General features: G+C 35.7%; 1 protein-coding gene across 1 annotated transcript in view; it reads left to right on the forward strand.

The window, feature by feature from the left end:
* Positions 1–17,100, forward strand: part of LOC107562846 (disabled homolog 1-like) — a 31,297-nt gene that overhangs the window by 8,572 nt on the left and 5,625 nt on the right. The window contains exons 3-16 of the mRNA XM_016247589.1: positions 1,263–1,402; positions 2,493–2,591; positions 3,671–3,802; positions 3,888–4,007; positions 4,920–4,958; positions 6,927–6,992; positions 7,219–7,278; positions 8,352–8,408; positions 8,916–9,015; positions 11,480–11,619; positions 12,710–12,808; positions 13,888–14,019; positions 14,105–14,224; positions 15,137–15,175. Of these exons, the coding sequence (XP_016103075.1) occupies positions 1,263–1,402; positions 2,493–2,591; positions 3,671–3,802; positions 3,888–4,007; positions 4,920–4,958; positions 6,927–6,992; positions 7,219–7,278; positions 8,352–8,408; positions 8,916–9,015; positions 11,480–11,619; positions 12,710–12,808; positions 13,888–14,019; positions 14,105–14,224; positions 15,137–15,175 (1,343 nt within the window). The remainder of the gene's footprint in view (positions 1–1,262; positions 1,403–2,492; positions 2,592–3,670; positions 3,803–3,887; positions 4,008–4,919; positions 4,959–6,926; positions 6,993–7,218; positions 7,279–8,351; positions 8,409–8,915; positions 9,016–11,479; positions 11,620–12,709; positions 12,809–13,887; positions 14,020–14,104; positions 14,225–15,136; positions 15,176–17,100) is intronic.

The raw sequence follows: 17,100 nt of genomic DNA on the forward strand, positions 1-17,100 counted from the left end.
GCTGAGTCAAAACAACCCAACCGCTGAGTCAAAACAACCCAACCGCTGAGTCAAAACACCCCAACCGCTGAGTCAAAACAACCCAACCGCTGGGTCAAAACAACCCAACCCAAAAGATATGAGGCATATCTGGTCATTTGTCTCTCGGGGGTTGAGAGGTCAGTGAGTTTCTGTGTCAGGACTCCAAAATCTTGACAGCTTGGTGCGTCTGGAGACTCTCGTCCTCCTCCTCGTATGCTGCCATCTGTCCTGCTCTCACAGAGGTGCTGAACATATGCTCCTCGATGACATTCACTGAGCTACTTTCATTTCAACCGATCCAAAAGGTTTACGTTGTCATGTGAGAATAGACCACGATATTGAGAGAAGAATGGCTTTCAGCAAAGCAGTTTCATTCTTCAAACCAGAACACAGTTAAAGCTTTATAATGAATCTCATGCTATTTTTCTTGAAAATAATGTCAGTAAAAAGTTTTCTTAAAAAACAAGATAATGATCTTAATGTGTCTAAAATAGGCATAATTTTCTGAGATATGACCTGGGCATTTCTTCATGACATTCACCTGTTTGTTCTAGCTCACGTTTAATTGATGGGTCTTAGTTTCAGTGCTGCACAAATTTAGAGAATAAAATAGAAATACATACAATTACACTGTAACAACTTGTACTTTTTAGTTGTATTTTTATTTTGTGGTGGAAGCAAAAAAAACTGAATTGCAAAATGTAAACACAGAATTCTGAGGACAAAAAAGTAAGTAAGAATTGTGAGTCATAAACAGCGAGAAAGAAAGTGAGGTTATATCAGACTTCTCAAACAACTGAGACTTTTTTCTCACATTTTTGAGAAACAAAATTCTGAAATGTGAGAAGCAAAGTCAGAATTATGGGATACAAAATCACAATTACCTTTTTTATTTTGTGGCCGAAACAGGCTTATGATACGATACGAGGCTCCATTAATGAGTTATACACCCAAGGGTACCATAAACCATAGCAAGTACCACTAATGGCAGTTTAGAGGACAAAGTTATGGAAAACACACACATACTTAAAAGTAATCCAAATAATCTCTAATTGCTTTGATAATTTTATATGTAATTTATATTCATGAACTACGGAATTGCTGTGCTGTATTTTGGAACTCTTACCAAACACTGAGCTTGTGCATATCTGCAAATATTCCAGCATAACATGCTCTAAGGGTTTATGACTACATGATTTTTCATTGCAGTCTCGCTGCATCTCTCTGTGGTGTTTGCTCAGGTCGGGATCGCAGCGAGCAGGCCCTGATTCAGCGCTTCAGGGGCGACGGCGTCAGTTACAAGGCCAAGCTGATTGGGATTGATGAAGTGACGGCCACACGAGGAGACAAGCTGTGTCAGGACTCCATGATGAAGCTGAAGGTAAAGACAAGAGTCCTCAAAGAGCAGGAGGTGCGGTTGCTTTAGATGAAAGACAGCGGGACGGTGCTTTGTTTGGTACAAATTAAATACAAAGATAGTGATGTTCTGCAAGTCGCTTTGGATAGAATAAAAAACATATGGTGAATGAATAAATATAAATGCAAACTAAGGAAAGACACCTCATGGATGAAGAGGTCTGCTCTCTTTTTTTCCCCTCTGTTGCATTTGAAGTGCATAATGAAGCAGTTAAGTAAAAGTCCATTAGTTATAGAAAAGAAGTTTTGATGTGGAATCGAAACAGGATCTTGAATTATCTCAGTTATTGTGATAACATATGGGACGAAATATTCATGGTTCATGGTTAATGTAAATGTAGATTCAGATTTCTAGATTGATTTTTATTTTTAATTATTTAGTGTGGTTTGATCTTGTTTAGCCTGAAGAGGGATGGTTTCCAGTAAACTTACTACAAAGCCATGGATTTCTAATATGTGACCCTGGAGCACAAAACCAGTCATAAGTGTCCATTTTTAAAAAAATGAGATTTATACATCATCTGAAAGCTGAATTAATAAGATTTCCATTGATGTATGGTTTGTTAGGATCGGACAATATTTGGTCAAAAATCTAAATATTGAGAAAATCATAACAGCATAACAAAAAATAAATAAAGAAATAAAGGGGGCTGAACAATTTTTGAATGCATTGTGTGTATATATTATTCAGCATTGCTTTGAGAAAGATGTCAAGTTTTCAAACCTGCTTCAAGTGACCATGGAACGTGTTTAGAATTTCATTATAGAACAAAAGGCTAATCAAATGAGAAAGACTTGACTCAGCATGATCCCTTTCTTTTTTGCCTTCAGAAGTCTGAGAAAATTAGCAAACTAGACACATCTTTCACGTTTAGAAGTGCTGAATGAGTAACAAAAGTGACCTTACAAATGATGCATATCAGAATAGTTGAGCAAACGTCCTCTATGCAAACTACGCCAGCATATTGCTAATAAAGCGAGACTGTACCTTTACTGCAGACGCTTCCATTCATGCTTGCTTTTAATTCCTCTCATCCTCTTTTTTTCCCCTGCAGGGCATTGCTGCTTCGGCCCGCTCAAAGGGGAACCACAAGCAGAGAATTTTCTTGACTGTGTCTTTCGGTGGAATCAAGATTTATGATGAGCGATCAGGGGTAAGAGTATTCTGGGAGTGTTTCCTAGTTGTATTAGTCTAAATCCTGTATATGTGATCCTCGTTGTTGTGTCAGTTAAACACTACTCTGATTCTAAAATGTTTAAATGTTACTAAAATGCAAAAATGTTCAAAAACATCTGTTTTCACCTAAAATATAATATTATTTGAATATAATATATATACATAATATAATAAAATATTACTTGAACACTGATTTGTAATATTCTTAGAACGTTAAAATGTCCAGTTTTCTTATTGCAAGTGTTATTTAAAGGTTACTAAAACTTTTCTTACAACATTCTACTAACCTTATTTTCACTCAGAGTGTAACGTTTATACAATTTTTTTGTATTCTATTGTTTTCTCTCAACGTCATAAGAACATGCATCAAGTAAAAATAGCGTTTTTATTGAAAACTTGAAAACCTTTAATTTAACTACTAAAAAAAATGTAAAAAATGTAATCTAGCAAATCTATATAGGAAGGTTGGGACATTTTGGAAAATGCAATAAAAGCAAGAATCTGTTAAATCGCTTCAACCTTTAGTTAACTGACAAAATTACAAAGAAAAGATTTCCACTGTTTACACTGACCTACTGAATTTCATTTTGTTAATGCAATTTTAAAAAAAAAGTGCTATGCCCGCAACACACTCAAAAACAGCTGGGAAGGAAGGCGTGTTTAACACGGTGTTGCATCACCTTTCGTTATAATTTTTCTCATTTGGTAACCGATAATGCTAATTGTTGCAGTTTTGCCATTCAACAGCCTGTGGCCATTGTCATCTGATACTCCTCTTCATGATGCACTACACATTTTAGGTTGCAACATAACAAAATGTGGAAAAAAAAGGGTTCAGAATACTTTCCGAATGCACTGTTTATGCGAGTTACACAAAGCGTACATAGAAGACAAATAGTCTTAACAATAGTTGGTGGCGTTTGTGAAAACAGACTTTGCCAACAACGATGGCTATTTGCACATTTTGCTTGAAAAATTGTATAATATGAAAATGTATTTATTTGTAAAAAAAAAAATGTGGTCACTGATTTTGACACATAATGATGTGATCCTCAGGTCTTACAGCACCAGCACTCTGTGCATGAAATCTCCTACATTGCCAAAGACACAAGGGACCATCGCGCCTTCGGCTACGTGTGCGGGAAAAAAGGCAACCACAAATTTGTGGCAATCAAGACCAGCCATTCGGTTAGTGTTCATAGCTCTTAATATTCCTAAATTCAAACTGTTCTCATGCCAGTTAAAAGCTATAACCCCAGTTATCCTCTCGTAGGCGGAGCCAGTTATACTGGACCTGCGTGACCTTTTCACCCTCGTCTATGACATCAAACAGAGGGAGGAGTCACAGGAAAAGGCTCAGAAGGACAAGCACTGTGAACAAGCCATCTATCAGGTGAGATCCAGCCTGAGTTTCTCCAGAAAATAACTGGCCAATGACTCTTTAGGGTAAAATTCTGTGTGCATTTCTACTGTCCATATCTATCATGCCAGACAAAGCATAATTAATTTAATTTATGCATTTAGCAGACACTTTACTCACAGTGCATTCGGGCTATACATTTTTTACCAGTATGTGTGTTCCCTGGGACTCGAACACATGACCTTTTGCGCTGCTAACACAATGCTCTACCACTGTATATAAATATAAATCAGGAGCATATAAATCTCACTGCTGGGGAAAGAGTTAAAAAAAGCACAATTGCCAAGTGCGCTGGCTTTCTAGCATTAATATTAGATTATTATAACATCATTTTAGTTAAAGACAGTCTGTTTTACAAAGTCACACTGAACTTACACTGGACGTCCCGTGCCAAAGAATGCATCTCTATGGAATATGCCAAAGGTATGATGAAATATTTGTTATTTGTTCACATTTGAGGGCTAGTTTATTTGGTCGTAGTTAGTTGATTATTTCACTGTTTGTCACCGGTTGCAGTTCTGGCTGTTCTAACTTACCATAAATTATAAATAATTTACAATAAATATCTGTTAAACAGGTCGTAATGAGTGTGTATTGGTATCATGGTAACATGGCTGTCTGTATTCATGGTCAAATTATGTATCAAACACATTTAGTTAAACAGGTCTAAAATGGGTTTATATTATGGATATCAAATAAAAATTTTGAATATGTTAGCCTATGGAATTGTCCTTATGTAGTAATATTATTCAGTGCTCTGCCATCTGCTGCTCAGCTTTTAGTTTCATAGGTTTGTTGACGCACTGCAAATATAATTCTCGGATTCATGTTTCTTTTGGTTTTCTCTCATTTTGTCTTTAACATTTTTCTTAATGGCTGACACAGACGATTCTGGAAGATGAAACTGATGATCCGGTGTATCAGGTGAGAGTTTGCCAATCTCATTTAACACAAGCTTAACCTGATTTGATGAAGAACCGACATTCTTTATTTGATTTAACTCCTCCATTTAAGTGTTGAGGATATTTTTTGCAAGATATTCTGTTAAGCATTCAGTCATTGCCAGTGTGTTGATCTGGAGTCATGTTTTGTGGTTCTGTCTATATGTTCTGTGGAGAGTCATAAACAGCCCTACTGTACCGGATGTACTCTGATATGCTGAACCCAGTGCTCTCTCGCTCACACTGAATACAGACAACTTTAACCATCAGTTTCACACAAATAGATTTATCTCCAACCAGAATCCCTAAGATAGAGGCTCTCAAAAAACCTTGGTTTAGTTAAGCTTTGAAGCACTAGTTTGTCATGGGAAACAAAAAAAGTCCAGTGTTTTTACCTGTTGATATAGCAATGAAATAAAATGTATATTACATTAGCAGATGAAATTTTGTTGCTCAGTGTTTGCTCAATCATAGCTCAGGAGATGAACGCTAACCATGCACCATATGACTTTCAAAGTGGGATTGCTGTTCATTTCACACTTAGACAACAGTCTGTCATTGCAAGGTCAATTCCAGCCAAAACACGTTTTACACCGCAGGACTTGGATCTCAGACAGGTCTAGATATTTCGTGCATAAGCGATGCATTGGCACTTCTCACTGATCGCATCTGTAAAAATTCACACTTAGTTACTCGTGTGAACGGGCCATGATTTGCCTTCAGTTTCAGGCTTTTGTCTCCATTAACTGTTAGTGATCAGGGCTTAAATTGTGTGTGGGCAGCATTAATGAAGTCCGCAGTTGTGTGTCAACTACTCATATATACACTACTGTTCAAAAGTTTGGGATCTGTACGATTTTTAATGTTTTTTATAAAGGGTCTAGTGCTTATCAAGGCTGCATTTATTTGATAAAAATACAGTAAAAACAGTAGTATTGTGAAATATTATTACAATTTAAAATAACTGTTTTAATTTTTTTTAAATGCTGTATTTTCAGCATCATTACTGCAGTCTTCAGCGTCACATGATCTTCAGAAATCATTCTGATATGCTGATTTATTATCAATGTTGAAAACAGTTGTGCTGCTTAAGTTTTTGGAACCTGTGATAGTTTTTTTTAAGGATTCTTTGATAAATAAAAGGTTGAAAAGAACAGTGTTGACTAAAAATAGAAATCAGAATATAAGTCTTGCTATTACTTTAAAAAAAATAAATTTAACATATTCTTGCTGAATAAAAGTATTAATTTCTTTAAAAAAATAATTATAAAAAAAGTAGACCCCAAACTTTTAAACGCTAGTGCATATTGTCAAAAAAGATTTAAATTTTGAATAAATCATGTTTTTTTTTTTTTACTTTTTATTATTTAGAAGTATTAAAGTAGAAAACGTTATTTTAAATTGTAATAATATTTCTCAATGTTACTGATTTTACTGTATTTTTTATCAAATAAAAAAAAAATCTTACTGACCCCAAACCTTTGAACGGCAGTATATATGCAGATAGATTTCTCCCAAAATCTGTAGAAATAAAACTGTACATAAATGGGATATTAGTAATACATTAAGAGTGTAGAGATGTTTTGAAAATCATATCTCTGATCATTTGATTTGAGGAAATATTGATTTATATTGAGACTTTTGAGTTGCAGACTTTGGCATCTCTTCTGAAATTGGAAATACTTTTGTGAGATAACTGAGATCTTTTTTTTGTGAGAAGCACCAGACCTAAGAGTAAAAATGTGCTTGCCACTTAATCAACTAACAACCGAGAAATGAATGAGATACCATTGCTGATTTTCTGTCTTGTGGAAACAAAAAGGGTCAATCTAGAGTTCTCACTGTTCTGGATAAAGATACACAATATTCAGCACTGAATGTTCTTAGTGTTGCCGCTGTCTGATTGGTTCCATACGGGGCCTTTCTCATTTTCTTTCCTAACTCCTTGTAGTACATTGTGTTTGAAGCCGGACACGAGCCGCTCCGTGGCCACCAATCAGAGGAGAGCATTTACCAGGTACTTCCTCGAGCCACGCCCCTCTTCGCCCACACAGAAAGCGGAATCTAAAAATAGTTTTCCTACAATATTATCTCCCCAGATTTAAAATGTAAAATGTACAGTAATCTGTGAGCTTAAAAATACAGTACTCGATTTAAATACCTACAATATGCAGTGCACATATAATGAAATATTACTGAAGCATAGCAGGAGTCTTATGTTGTTAACTTGCTATAATTTTTAGGTCCCCACAAGTCATCAGAAAGACGGGATCTATGACGTTCCAAAACACCATCTTATGAGTGTAGGTTCTCTCACGTCTCAAACATTCGCTCAACCTTCCCGTCTCTTTTCTCCTTCAAACAAACCTCTCAATGTTCTCCCCCCTTCTTGAATTAGAAAATGTAACGTTTTTTAATCCTATAGCAAATCGATCAGTGTACTGAAAATATTTCATTGTTGTTGTTCATGTTACAAATCGTTCAGTATTATTTAAGGCAGCGATATTATATAAGGGGAACGGATGAGGGGAAATCACACAGAGGTTTGTTTTGAGGCTTCACCTCTAGTATGGATGTACTGCATGGGTTTAGAAAATGTTAATGTGACAATTGCAATGCATCAATGATGAGGATTTCTAATAGTTTTTTTTTAACCAAAAGAAATAAGGATTGGCTTTAAAAGACACTGTTATGATATGTTATGAATTTTTGAGAAAGAGTGATGTCTACCTAAAATTTCCAGAGCCTATTATTTATAACAACCTTACTAAACATTAAAGATCGGCATGCATTGCAAAACCCCAGACAGATCTACAGAAGTCAAAACAAAGCATTGCTTTCACCAGAATGAATCCATCTTAAATGATTGTTATCAGTCCATTTCACAGAGTGTTATTGCTTGTCTGTTCATTCAGTCGGAGCCTATCGAGTGCTTGGAGCTTTACTCACATAAATATCAGTCTCTCTGCTGCAATGTTTGCTCACACGTGCCAAACATTGATTTTGCTTGATTCTATGCACACCTGAGTCTTCTGGTGTGATTTGCTAGCTTTTCTATAGAACATGACTGTTGTGTTGGCTTTGTTTTTTGTTTTGCATACACATTGGTTTCTGGTTAAAAGGTCATATATTTTAGTTTTCATCCACCTCGTTGCTTGCACCTTTTGTTTTGTTTTATTAATGTTTGTTGCTGGATTCCCTTCACTTGTTAGTGTCATTGATATGTCATTATGTCCTAATCTGATAGATCAATAACTATTCCACTGAAAAAAGTAATTAGTGATCTTGTTCAGATACTCTGTGTTGAGGAATGCTTTCCAGTACAGCATTACAGTATACTGTATCTTCTTTAACTTCCTCCCTGGCTGTCTTGCAGAATATAAACCAGTTTGATATTTTCGGTGACATGGCCACCCCCCCAGACATCCATTCTGTAAGTAAACCTCAAAATGAACAATCACCCATGTGGTTAGTCTCACTTTTAATGCAAACCGATTCCGATATTGGCTGCCGATTTTTATTTTATTTATTTATATATAAAAAAAATTATTTGTTGTTTGTTTGCTCTTACAGGCCGAACTGGCCTTAAACTAAAATGATCTATAGCCATTTGAAATTAGAAGCAACCGCTGCATTTTAATCACAATCCAAACAAAGATGCTATACCCATTTTAATTGTTAATTTGATTTAAATTAGATGGTATTATTTCAAGAATTAAAGCAAAAACAGAATAGTCTGACTTTAACGTTGTGAAATTACATAAGACAGACCCGCACATAAAAAATAAATAAATAAATAAAATAAAATGTAAAACCAATTGCGTGTGTTTGGTGCCAATTTATGTCTGGTCAAACGGTGCATCTATAAATTTTATTATGATACCATAATATAAATTATTTGTATACTCATACATCCAAAATTACATCAATGTCATCACAGATGCCAGCGTCGCCTGCTACCGCACTGGATCCTGGAAGAAGGCGACGTCAGCACCGCCCAGAACTCTTCACCCATTTTAGCCCACCGGCTGTGCCCTCAGGTAACAAGTCACGTCAAATCAAGTCAAGTCACCTTTATTTATAGAGCACTTTATACAATACAGATTGTGTCAAATCAGCTTTACAGTGTTAAACAGGAAAAATGTGTGCAAAAGGACAATAGAAAACAGTCAGTTTATCAGTTAAAGTCAGTTAAGATATCTTCCAATAGTGTCTGTGCAGTCAAGTCAACAATGTTGCCAGAAATGATGTCCCCAACTAAGCAAGCCAAAGGCAACAGTGGCAAGGAACCAAAACTCCATCGGTGACAGAAATGGAGAAAAAAACCTTGGGAGAAACTAGGCTCAGTCAGGCGGCCAGTTCTCCTCTGGCCAGACAAAACCAGCATGGTGTGGTTTAATTCCAGGCTGCAACGCAAGTCAGATTGAGCAGAGGACTCGTCTGGTTCCCGTGGTCTTGTGCACCATATGAGGTGGCCGATGAGGTCTTCACAGGGGATCTGCCTCTAGGGTTCATCTAGTTGACATGGTCTCCGCTGACATTCGGGGCTGTAGAGGTCATCTCTAGGTGCTGATCCACCATCTGGACTGGATACGGACTGGATCTGGGTGACTGCAGTGACCATCTGATCTGAATACAGACTGGATCTGGGTGGCTATGGTGACCTTGGAATAAGAATGAGACAGACTAATATTAGTGTAGATGCCATTCTTCTTAAGATGTAACAAGTACATTAGGTGTTAGGGGAAGTGTTCCCCGTTCCTGTTGACCTAATTAATGCAGCCTAACAATCCGTTAACAGATTTTAACTATAGAAAAGTGATTGTGTGTTATGTGTATGCCAGGTTAAAGAGATGGGTCTTTAATCTAGATTTAAACTAACAGAGTGTGTCTGCCTCCCGAACAATACTAGGTAGATTGTTCCAGAGTGTGGGCGCTAAATAGGAAAAGGATCTGCTGCACGCAGTTGATTTTAATATTCTAGGTATTATCAAATGGCCAGAGTTCTGAGATCGCAGCGGACGTGAAGGACTGTAATGCGATAAGAGCTCACTCAAGTACTGAGGAGCTAAACCATTCAGGGCTTTATAAGTAATTAGCAAGATTTTAAAACGTATGCCATGTTTAATAGGGAACCAGTGCAGTGTTGACAGAACCGGGCTAATATGGTCATACTTCCTGGTTCTAGTAAGAACTCTAGCTGCTGCATTTTAAACCAACTGGAGTTTGTTTATTAAGCACGCAGAGCAACTACTAAATAAAGCATTACAATAATCTAACCTTGAGGTTATGAATGCATGAATTAACACTTCTGCATTTGACATTGAGAGCATCGGTCATAATTTAGAAATATTTATAAGATGGAAAAATGCGGTTTTACAAATGCTAGTAACATGACTTTCAAAGGAAAGATTGCTAACAAATAGCACACCTAGGTTCCTAACTGATGACGAAGAATTGACAGCACAGCCATCAAGTGTTAGACAGTGTTCTAGATTATTACATTCAGAGATTTTTGGTCTGATAATTAACACCTCAGTTTTTTTAACACCTTTTTTTCTCAGAATTTAGCAGTAGGAAATTACTAGTCATCCAGTTTTTTTGAGAGAAGAATGGCTTTCAGCAAAGCAGTTTCATTCTTCAAACCAGAACACAGTTAAAGCTTTATAATGAATCTCATGCTATTTTTCTTGAAAATAATGTCAGTAAAAAGTTTTCTTAAAAAACAAGATAATGATCTTAATGTGTCTAAAATAGGCATAATTTTCTGAGATATGACCTGGGCATTTCTTCATGACATTCACCTGTTTGTTCTAGCTCACGTTTAATTGATGGGTCTTAGTTTCAGTGCTGCACAAATTTAGAGAATAAAATAGAAATACATACAATTACACTGTAACAACTTGTACTTTTTAGTTGTATTTTTATTTTGTGGTGGAAGCAAAAAAAACTGAATTGCAAAATGTAAACACAGAATTCTGAGGACAAAAAAGTAAGTAAGAATTGTGAGTCATAAACAGCGAGAAAGAAAGTGAGGTTATATCAGACTTCTCAAACAACTGAGACTTTTTTCTCACATTTTTGAGAAACAAAATTCTGAAATGTGAGAAGCAAAGTCAGAATTATGGGATACAAAATCACAATTACCTTTTTTATTTTGTGGCCGAAACAGGCTTATGATACGATACGAGGCTCCATTAATGAGTTATACACCCAAGGGTACCATAAACCATAGCAAGTACCACTAATGGCAGTTTAGAGGACAAAGTTATGGAAAACACACACATACTTAAAAGTAATCCAAATAATCTCTAATTGCTTTGATAATTTTATATGTAATTTATATTCATGAACTACGGAATTGCTGTGCTGTATTTTGGAACTCTTACCAAACACTGAGCTTGTGCATATCTGCAAATATTCCAGCATAACATGCTCTAAGGGTTTATGACTACATGATTTTTCATTGCAGTCTCGCTGCATCTCTCTGTGGTGTTTGCTCAGGTCGGGATCGCAGCGAGCAGGCCCTGATTCAGCGCTTCAGGGGCGACGGCGTCAGTTACAAGGCCAAGCTGATTGGGATTGATGAAGTGACGGCCACACGAGGAGACAAGCTGTGTCAGGACTCCATGATGAAGCTGAAGGTAAAGACAAGAGTCCTCAAAGAGCAGGAGGTGCGGTTGCTTTAGATGAAAGACAGCGGGACGGTGCTTTGTTTGGTACAAATTAAATACAAAGATAGTGATGTTCTGCAAGTCGCTTTGGATAGAATAAAAAACATATGGTGAATGAATAAATATAAATGCAAACTAAGGAAAGACACCTCATGGATGAAGAGGTCTGCTCTCTTTTTTTCCCCTCTGTTGCATTTGAAGTGCATAATGAAGCAGTTAAGTAAAAGTCCATTAGTTATAGAAAAGAAGTTTTGATGTGGAATCGAAACAGGATCTTGAATTATCTCAGTTATTGTGATAACATATGGGACGAAATATTCATGGTTCATGGTTAATGTAAATGTAGATTCAGATTTCTAGATTGATTTTTATTTTTAATTATTTAGTGTGGTTTGATCTTGTTTAGCCTGAAGAGGGATGGTTTCCAGTAAACTTACTACAAAGCCATGGATTTCTAATATGTGACCCTGGAGCACAAAACCAGTCATAAGTGTCCATTTTTAAAAAAATGAGATTTATACATCATCTGAAAGCTGAATTAATAAGATTTCCATTGATGTATGGTTTGTTAGGATCGGACAATATTTGGTCAAAAATCTAAATATTGAGAAAATCATAACAGCATAACAAAAAATAAATAAAGAAATAAAGGGGGCTGAACAATTTTTGAATGCATTGTGTGTATATATTATTCAGCATTGCTTTGAGAAAGATGTCAAGTTTTCAAACCTGCTTCAAGTGACCATGGAACGTGTTTAGAATTTCATTATAGAACAAAAGGCTAATCAAATGAGAAAGACTTGACTCAGCATGATCCCTTTCTTTTTTGCCTTCAGAAGTCTGAGAAAATTAGCAAACTAGACACATCTTTCACGTTTAGAAGTGCTGAATGAGTAACAAAAGTGACCTTACAAATGATGCATATCAGAATAGTTGAGCAAACGTCCTCTATGCAAACTACGCCAGCATATTGCTAATAAAGCGAGACTGTACCTTTACTGCAGACGCTTCCATTCATGCTTGCTTTTAATTCCTCTCATCCTCTTTTTTTCCCCTGCAGGGCATTGCTGCTTCGGCCCGCTCAAAGGGGAACCACAAGCAGAGAATTTTCTTGACTGTGTCTTTCGGTGGAATCAAGATTTATGATGAGCGATCAGGGGTAAGAGTATTCTGGGAGTGTTTCCTAGTTGTATTAGTCTAAATCCTGTATATGTGATCCTCGTTGTTGTGTCAGTTAAACACTACTCTGATTCTAAAATGTTTAAATGTTACTAAAATGCAAAAATGTTCAAAAACATCTGTTTTCACCTAAAATATAATATTATTTGAATATAATATATATACATAATATAATAAAATATTACTTGAACACTGATTTGTAATATTCTTAGAACGTTAAAATGTCCAGTTTTCTTATTGCAAGTGTTATTTAAAGGTTACTAAAACTTTTCTTACAACATTCTACTAACCTTATTTTCACTCAGAGTGTAACGTTTATACAATTTTTTTGTATTCTATTGTTTTCTCTCAACGTCATAAGAACATGCATCAAGTAAAAATAGCGTTTTTATTGAAAACTTGAAAACCTTTAATTTAACTACTAAAAAAAATGTAAAAAATGTAATCTAGCAAATCTATATAGGAAGGTTGGGACATTTTGGAAAATGCAATAAAAGCAAGAATCTGTTAAATCGCTTCAACCTTTAGTTAACTGACAAAATTACAAAGAAAAGATTTCCACTGTTTACACTGACCTACTGAATTTCATTTTGTTAATGCAATTTTTAAAAAAAAGTGCTATGCCCGCAACACACTCAAAAACAGCTGGGAAGGAAGGCGTGTTTAACACTGTGTTGCATCACCTTTCGTTGAATTTATTCTCATTTGGTAACCGATAATGCTAATTGTTGCAGTTTTGCCATTCAACAGCCTGTGGCCATTGTCATCTGATACTCCTCTTCATGATGCACTACACATTTTAGGTTGCAACATAACAAAATGTGGAAAAAAAAGGGTTCAGAATACTTTCCGAATGCACTGTTTATGCGAGTTACACAAAGCGTACATAGAAGACAAATAGTCTTAACAATAGTTGGTGGCGTTTGTGAAAACAGACTTTGCCAACAACGATGGCTATTTGCACATTTTGCTTGAAAAATTGTATAATATGAAAATGTATTTATTTGTAAAAAAAAAAATGTGGTCACTGATTTTGACACATAATGATGTGATCCTCAGGTCTTACAGCACCAGCACTCTGTGCATGAAATCTCCTACATTGCCAAAGACACAAGGGACCATCGCGCCTTCGGCTACGTGTGCGGGAAAAAAGGCAACCACAAATTTGTGGCAATCAAGACCAGCCATTCGGTTAGTGTTCATAGCTCTTAATATTCCTAAATTCAAACTGTTCTCATGCCAGTTAAAAGCTATAACCCCAGTTATCCTCTCGTAGGCGGAGCCAGTTATACTGGACCTGCGTGACCTTTTCACCCTCGTCTATGACATCAAACAGAGGGAGGAGTCACAGGAAAAGGCTCAGAAGGACAAGCACTGTGAACAAGCCATCTATCAGGTGAGATCCAGCCTGAGTTTCTCCAGAAAATAACTGGCCAATGACTCTTTAGGGTAAAATTCTGTGTGCATTTCTACTGTCCATATCTATCATGCCAGACAAAGCATAATTAATTTAATTTATGCATTTAGCAGACACTTTACTCACAGTGCATTCGGGCTATACATTTTTTACCAGTATGTGTGTTCCCTGGGACTCGAACACATGACCTTTTGCGCTGCTAACACAATGCTCTACCACTGTATATAAATATAAATCAGGAGCATATAAATCTCACTGCTGGGGAAAGAGTTAAAAAAAGCACAATTGCCAAGTGCGCTGGCTTTCTAGCATTAATATTAGATTATTATAACATCATTTTAGTTAAAGACAGTCTGTTTTACAAAGTCACACTGAACTTACACTGGACGTCCCGTGCCAAAGAATGCATCTCTATGGAATATGCCAAAGGTATGATGAAATATTTGTTATTTGTTCACATTTGAGGGCTAGTTTATTTGGTCGTAGTTAGTTGATTATTTCACTGTTTGTCACCGGTTGCAGTTCTGGCTGTTCTAACTTACCATAAATTATAAATAATTTACAATAAATATCTGTTAAACAGGTCGTAATGAGTGTGTATTGGTATCATGGTAACATGGCTGTCTGTATTCATGGTCAAATTATGTATCAAACACATTTATAATTGGTGGTCTAAAATGGGTTTATATTATGGATATCAAATCAAATTTTTGAATATGTTAGCTTATGGAATTGTCCTTATGTAGTAATATTATTCAGTGCTCTGCCATCTGCTGCTCAGCTTTTAGTTTCATAGGTTTGTTGACGCACTGCAAATATAATTCTCGGATTCATGTTTCTTTTGGTTTTCTCTCATTTTGTCTTTAACATTTTTCTTAATGGCTGACACAGACGATTCTGGAAGATGAAACTGATGATCCGGTGTATCAGGTGAGAGTTTGCCAATCTCATTTAACACAAGCTTAACCTGATTTGATGAAGAACCGACATTCTTTATTTGATTTAACTCCTCCATTTAAGTGTTGAGGATATTTTTTGCAAGATATTCTGTTAAGCATTCAGTCATTGCCAGTGTGTTGATCTGGAGTCATGTTTTGTGGTTCTGTCTATATGTTCTGTGGAGAGTCATAAACAGCCCTACTGTACCGGATGTACTCTGATATGCTGAACCCAGTGCTCTCTCGCTCACACTGAATACAGACAACTTTAACCATCAGTTTCACACAAATAGATTTATCTCCAACCAGAATCCCTAAGATAGAGGCTCTCAAAAAACCTTGGTTTAGTTAAGCTTTGAAGCACTAGTTTGTCATGGGAAACAAAAAAAGTCCAGTGTTTTTACCTGTTGATATAGCAATGAAATAAAATGTATATTACATTAGCAGATGAAATTTTGTTGCTCAGTGTTTGCTCAATCATAGCTCAGGAGATGAACGCTAACCATGCACCATATGACTTTCAAAGTGGGATTGCTGTTCATTTCACACTTAGACAACAGTCTGTCATTGCAAGGTCAATTCCAGCCAAAACACGTTTTACACCGCAGGACTTGGATCTCAGACAGGTCTAGATATTTCGTGCATAAGCGATGCATTGGCACTTCTCACTGATCGCATCTGTAAAAATTCACACTTAGTTACTCGTGTGAACGGGCCATGATTTGCCTTCAGTTTCAGGCTTTTGTCTCCATTAACTGTTAGTGATCAGGGCTTAAATTGTGTGTGGGCAGCATTAATGAAGTCCGCAGTTGTGTGTCAACTACTCATATATACACTACTGTTCAAAAGTTTGGGATCTGTACGATTTTTAATGTTTTTTATAAAGGGTCTAGTGCTTATCAAGGCTGCATTTATTTGATAAAAATACAGTAAAAACAGTAGTATTGTGAAATATTATTACAATTTAAAATAACTGTTTTAATTTTTTTTAAATGCTGTATTTTCAGCATCATTACTGCAGTCTTCAGCGTCACATGATCTTCAGAAATCATTCTGATATGCTGATTTATTATCAATGTTGAAAACAGTTGTGCTGCTTAAGTTTTTGGAACCTGTGATAGTTTTTTTTAAGGATTCTTTGATAAATAAAAGGTTGAAAAGAACAGTGTTGACTAAAAATAGAAATCAGAATATAAGTCTTGCTATTACTTTAAAAAAAATAAATTTAACATATTCTTGCTGAATAAAAGTATTAATTTCTTTAAAAAAATAATTATAAAAAAAGTAGACCCCAAACTTTTAAACGCTAGTGCATATTGTCAAAAAAGATTTAAATTTTGAATAAATCATGTTTTTTTTTTTTTACTTTTTATTATTTAGAAGTATTAAAGTAGAAAACGTTATTTTAAATTGTAATAATATTTCTCAATGTTTCTGATTTTACTGTATTTTTTATCAAATAAAAAAAAAATCTTACTGACCCCAAACCTTTGAACGGCAGTATATATGCAGATAGATTTCTCCCAAAATCTGTAGAAATAAAACTGTACATAAATGGGATATTAGTAATACATTAAGAGTGTAGAGATGTTTTGAAAATCATATCTCTGATCATTTGATTTGAGGAAATATTGATTTATATTGAGACTTTTGAGTTGCAGACTTTGGCATCTCTTCTGAAATTGGAAATACTTTTGTGAGATAACTGAGATCTTTTTTTTGTGAGAAGCACCAGACCTAAGAGTAAAAATGTGCTTGCCACTTAATCAACTAACAACCGAGAAATGAATGAGATACCATTGCTGATTTTCTGTCTTGTGGAAACAAAAAGGGTCAATCTAGAGTTCTCACTGTTCTGGATAAAGATACACAATATTCAGCACTGAATGTTCTTAGTGTTGCCGCTGTCTGATTGGT

Source organism: Sinocyclocheilus grahami, unplaced genomic scaffold (assembly GCF_001515645.1).
Source record: "Sinocyclocheilus grahami isolate Dianchi unplaced genomic scaffold, SAMN03320097.WGS_v1.1 scaffold844.1, whole genome shotgun sequence".
In the NCBI taxonomy this organism is placed as follows: domain Eukaryota; kingdom Metazoa; phylum Chordata; class Actinopteri; order Cypriniformes; family Cyprinidae; genus Sinocyclocheilus; species Sinocyclocheilus grahami.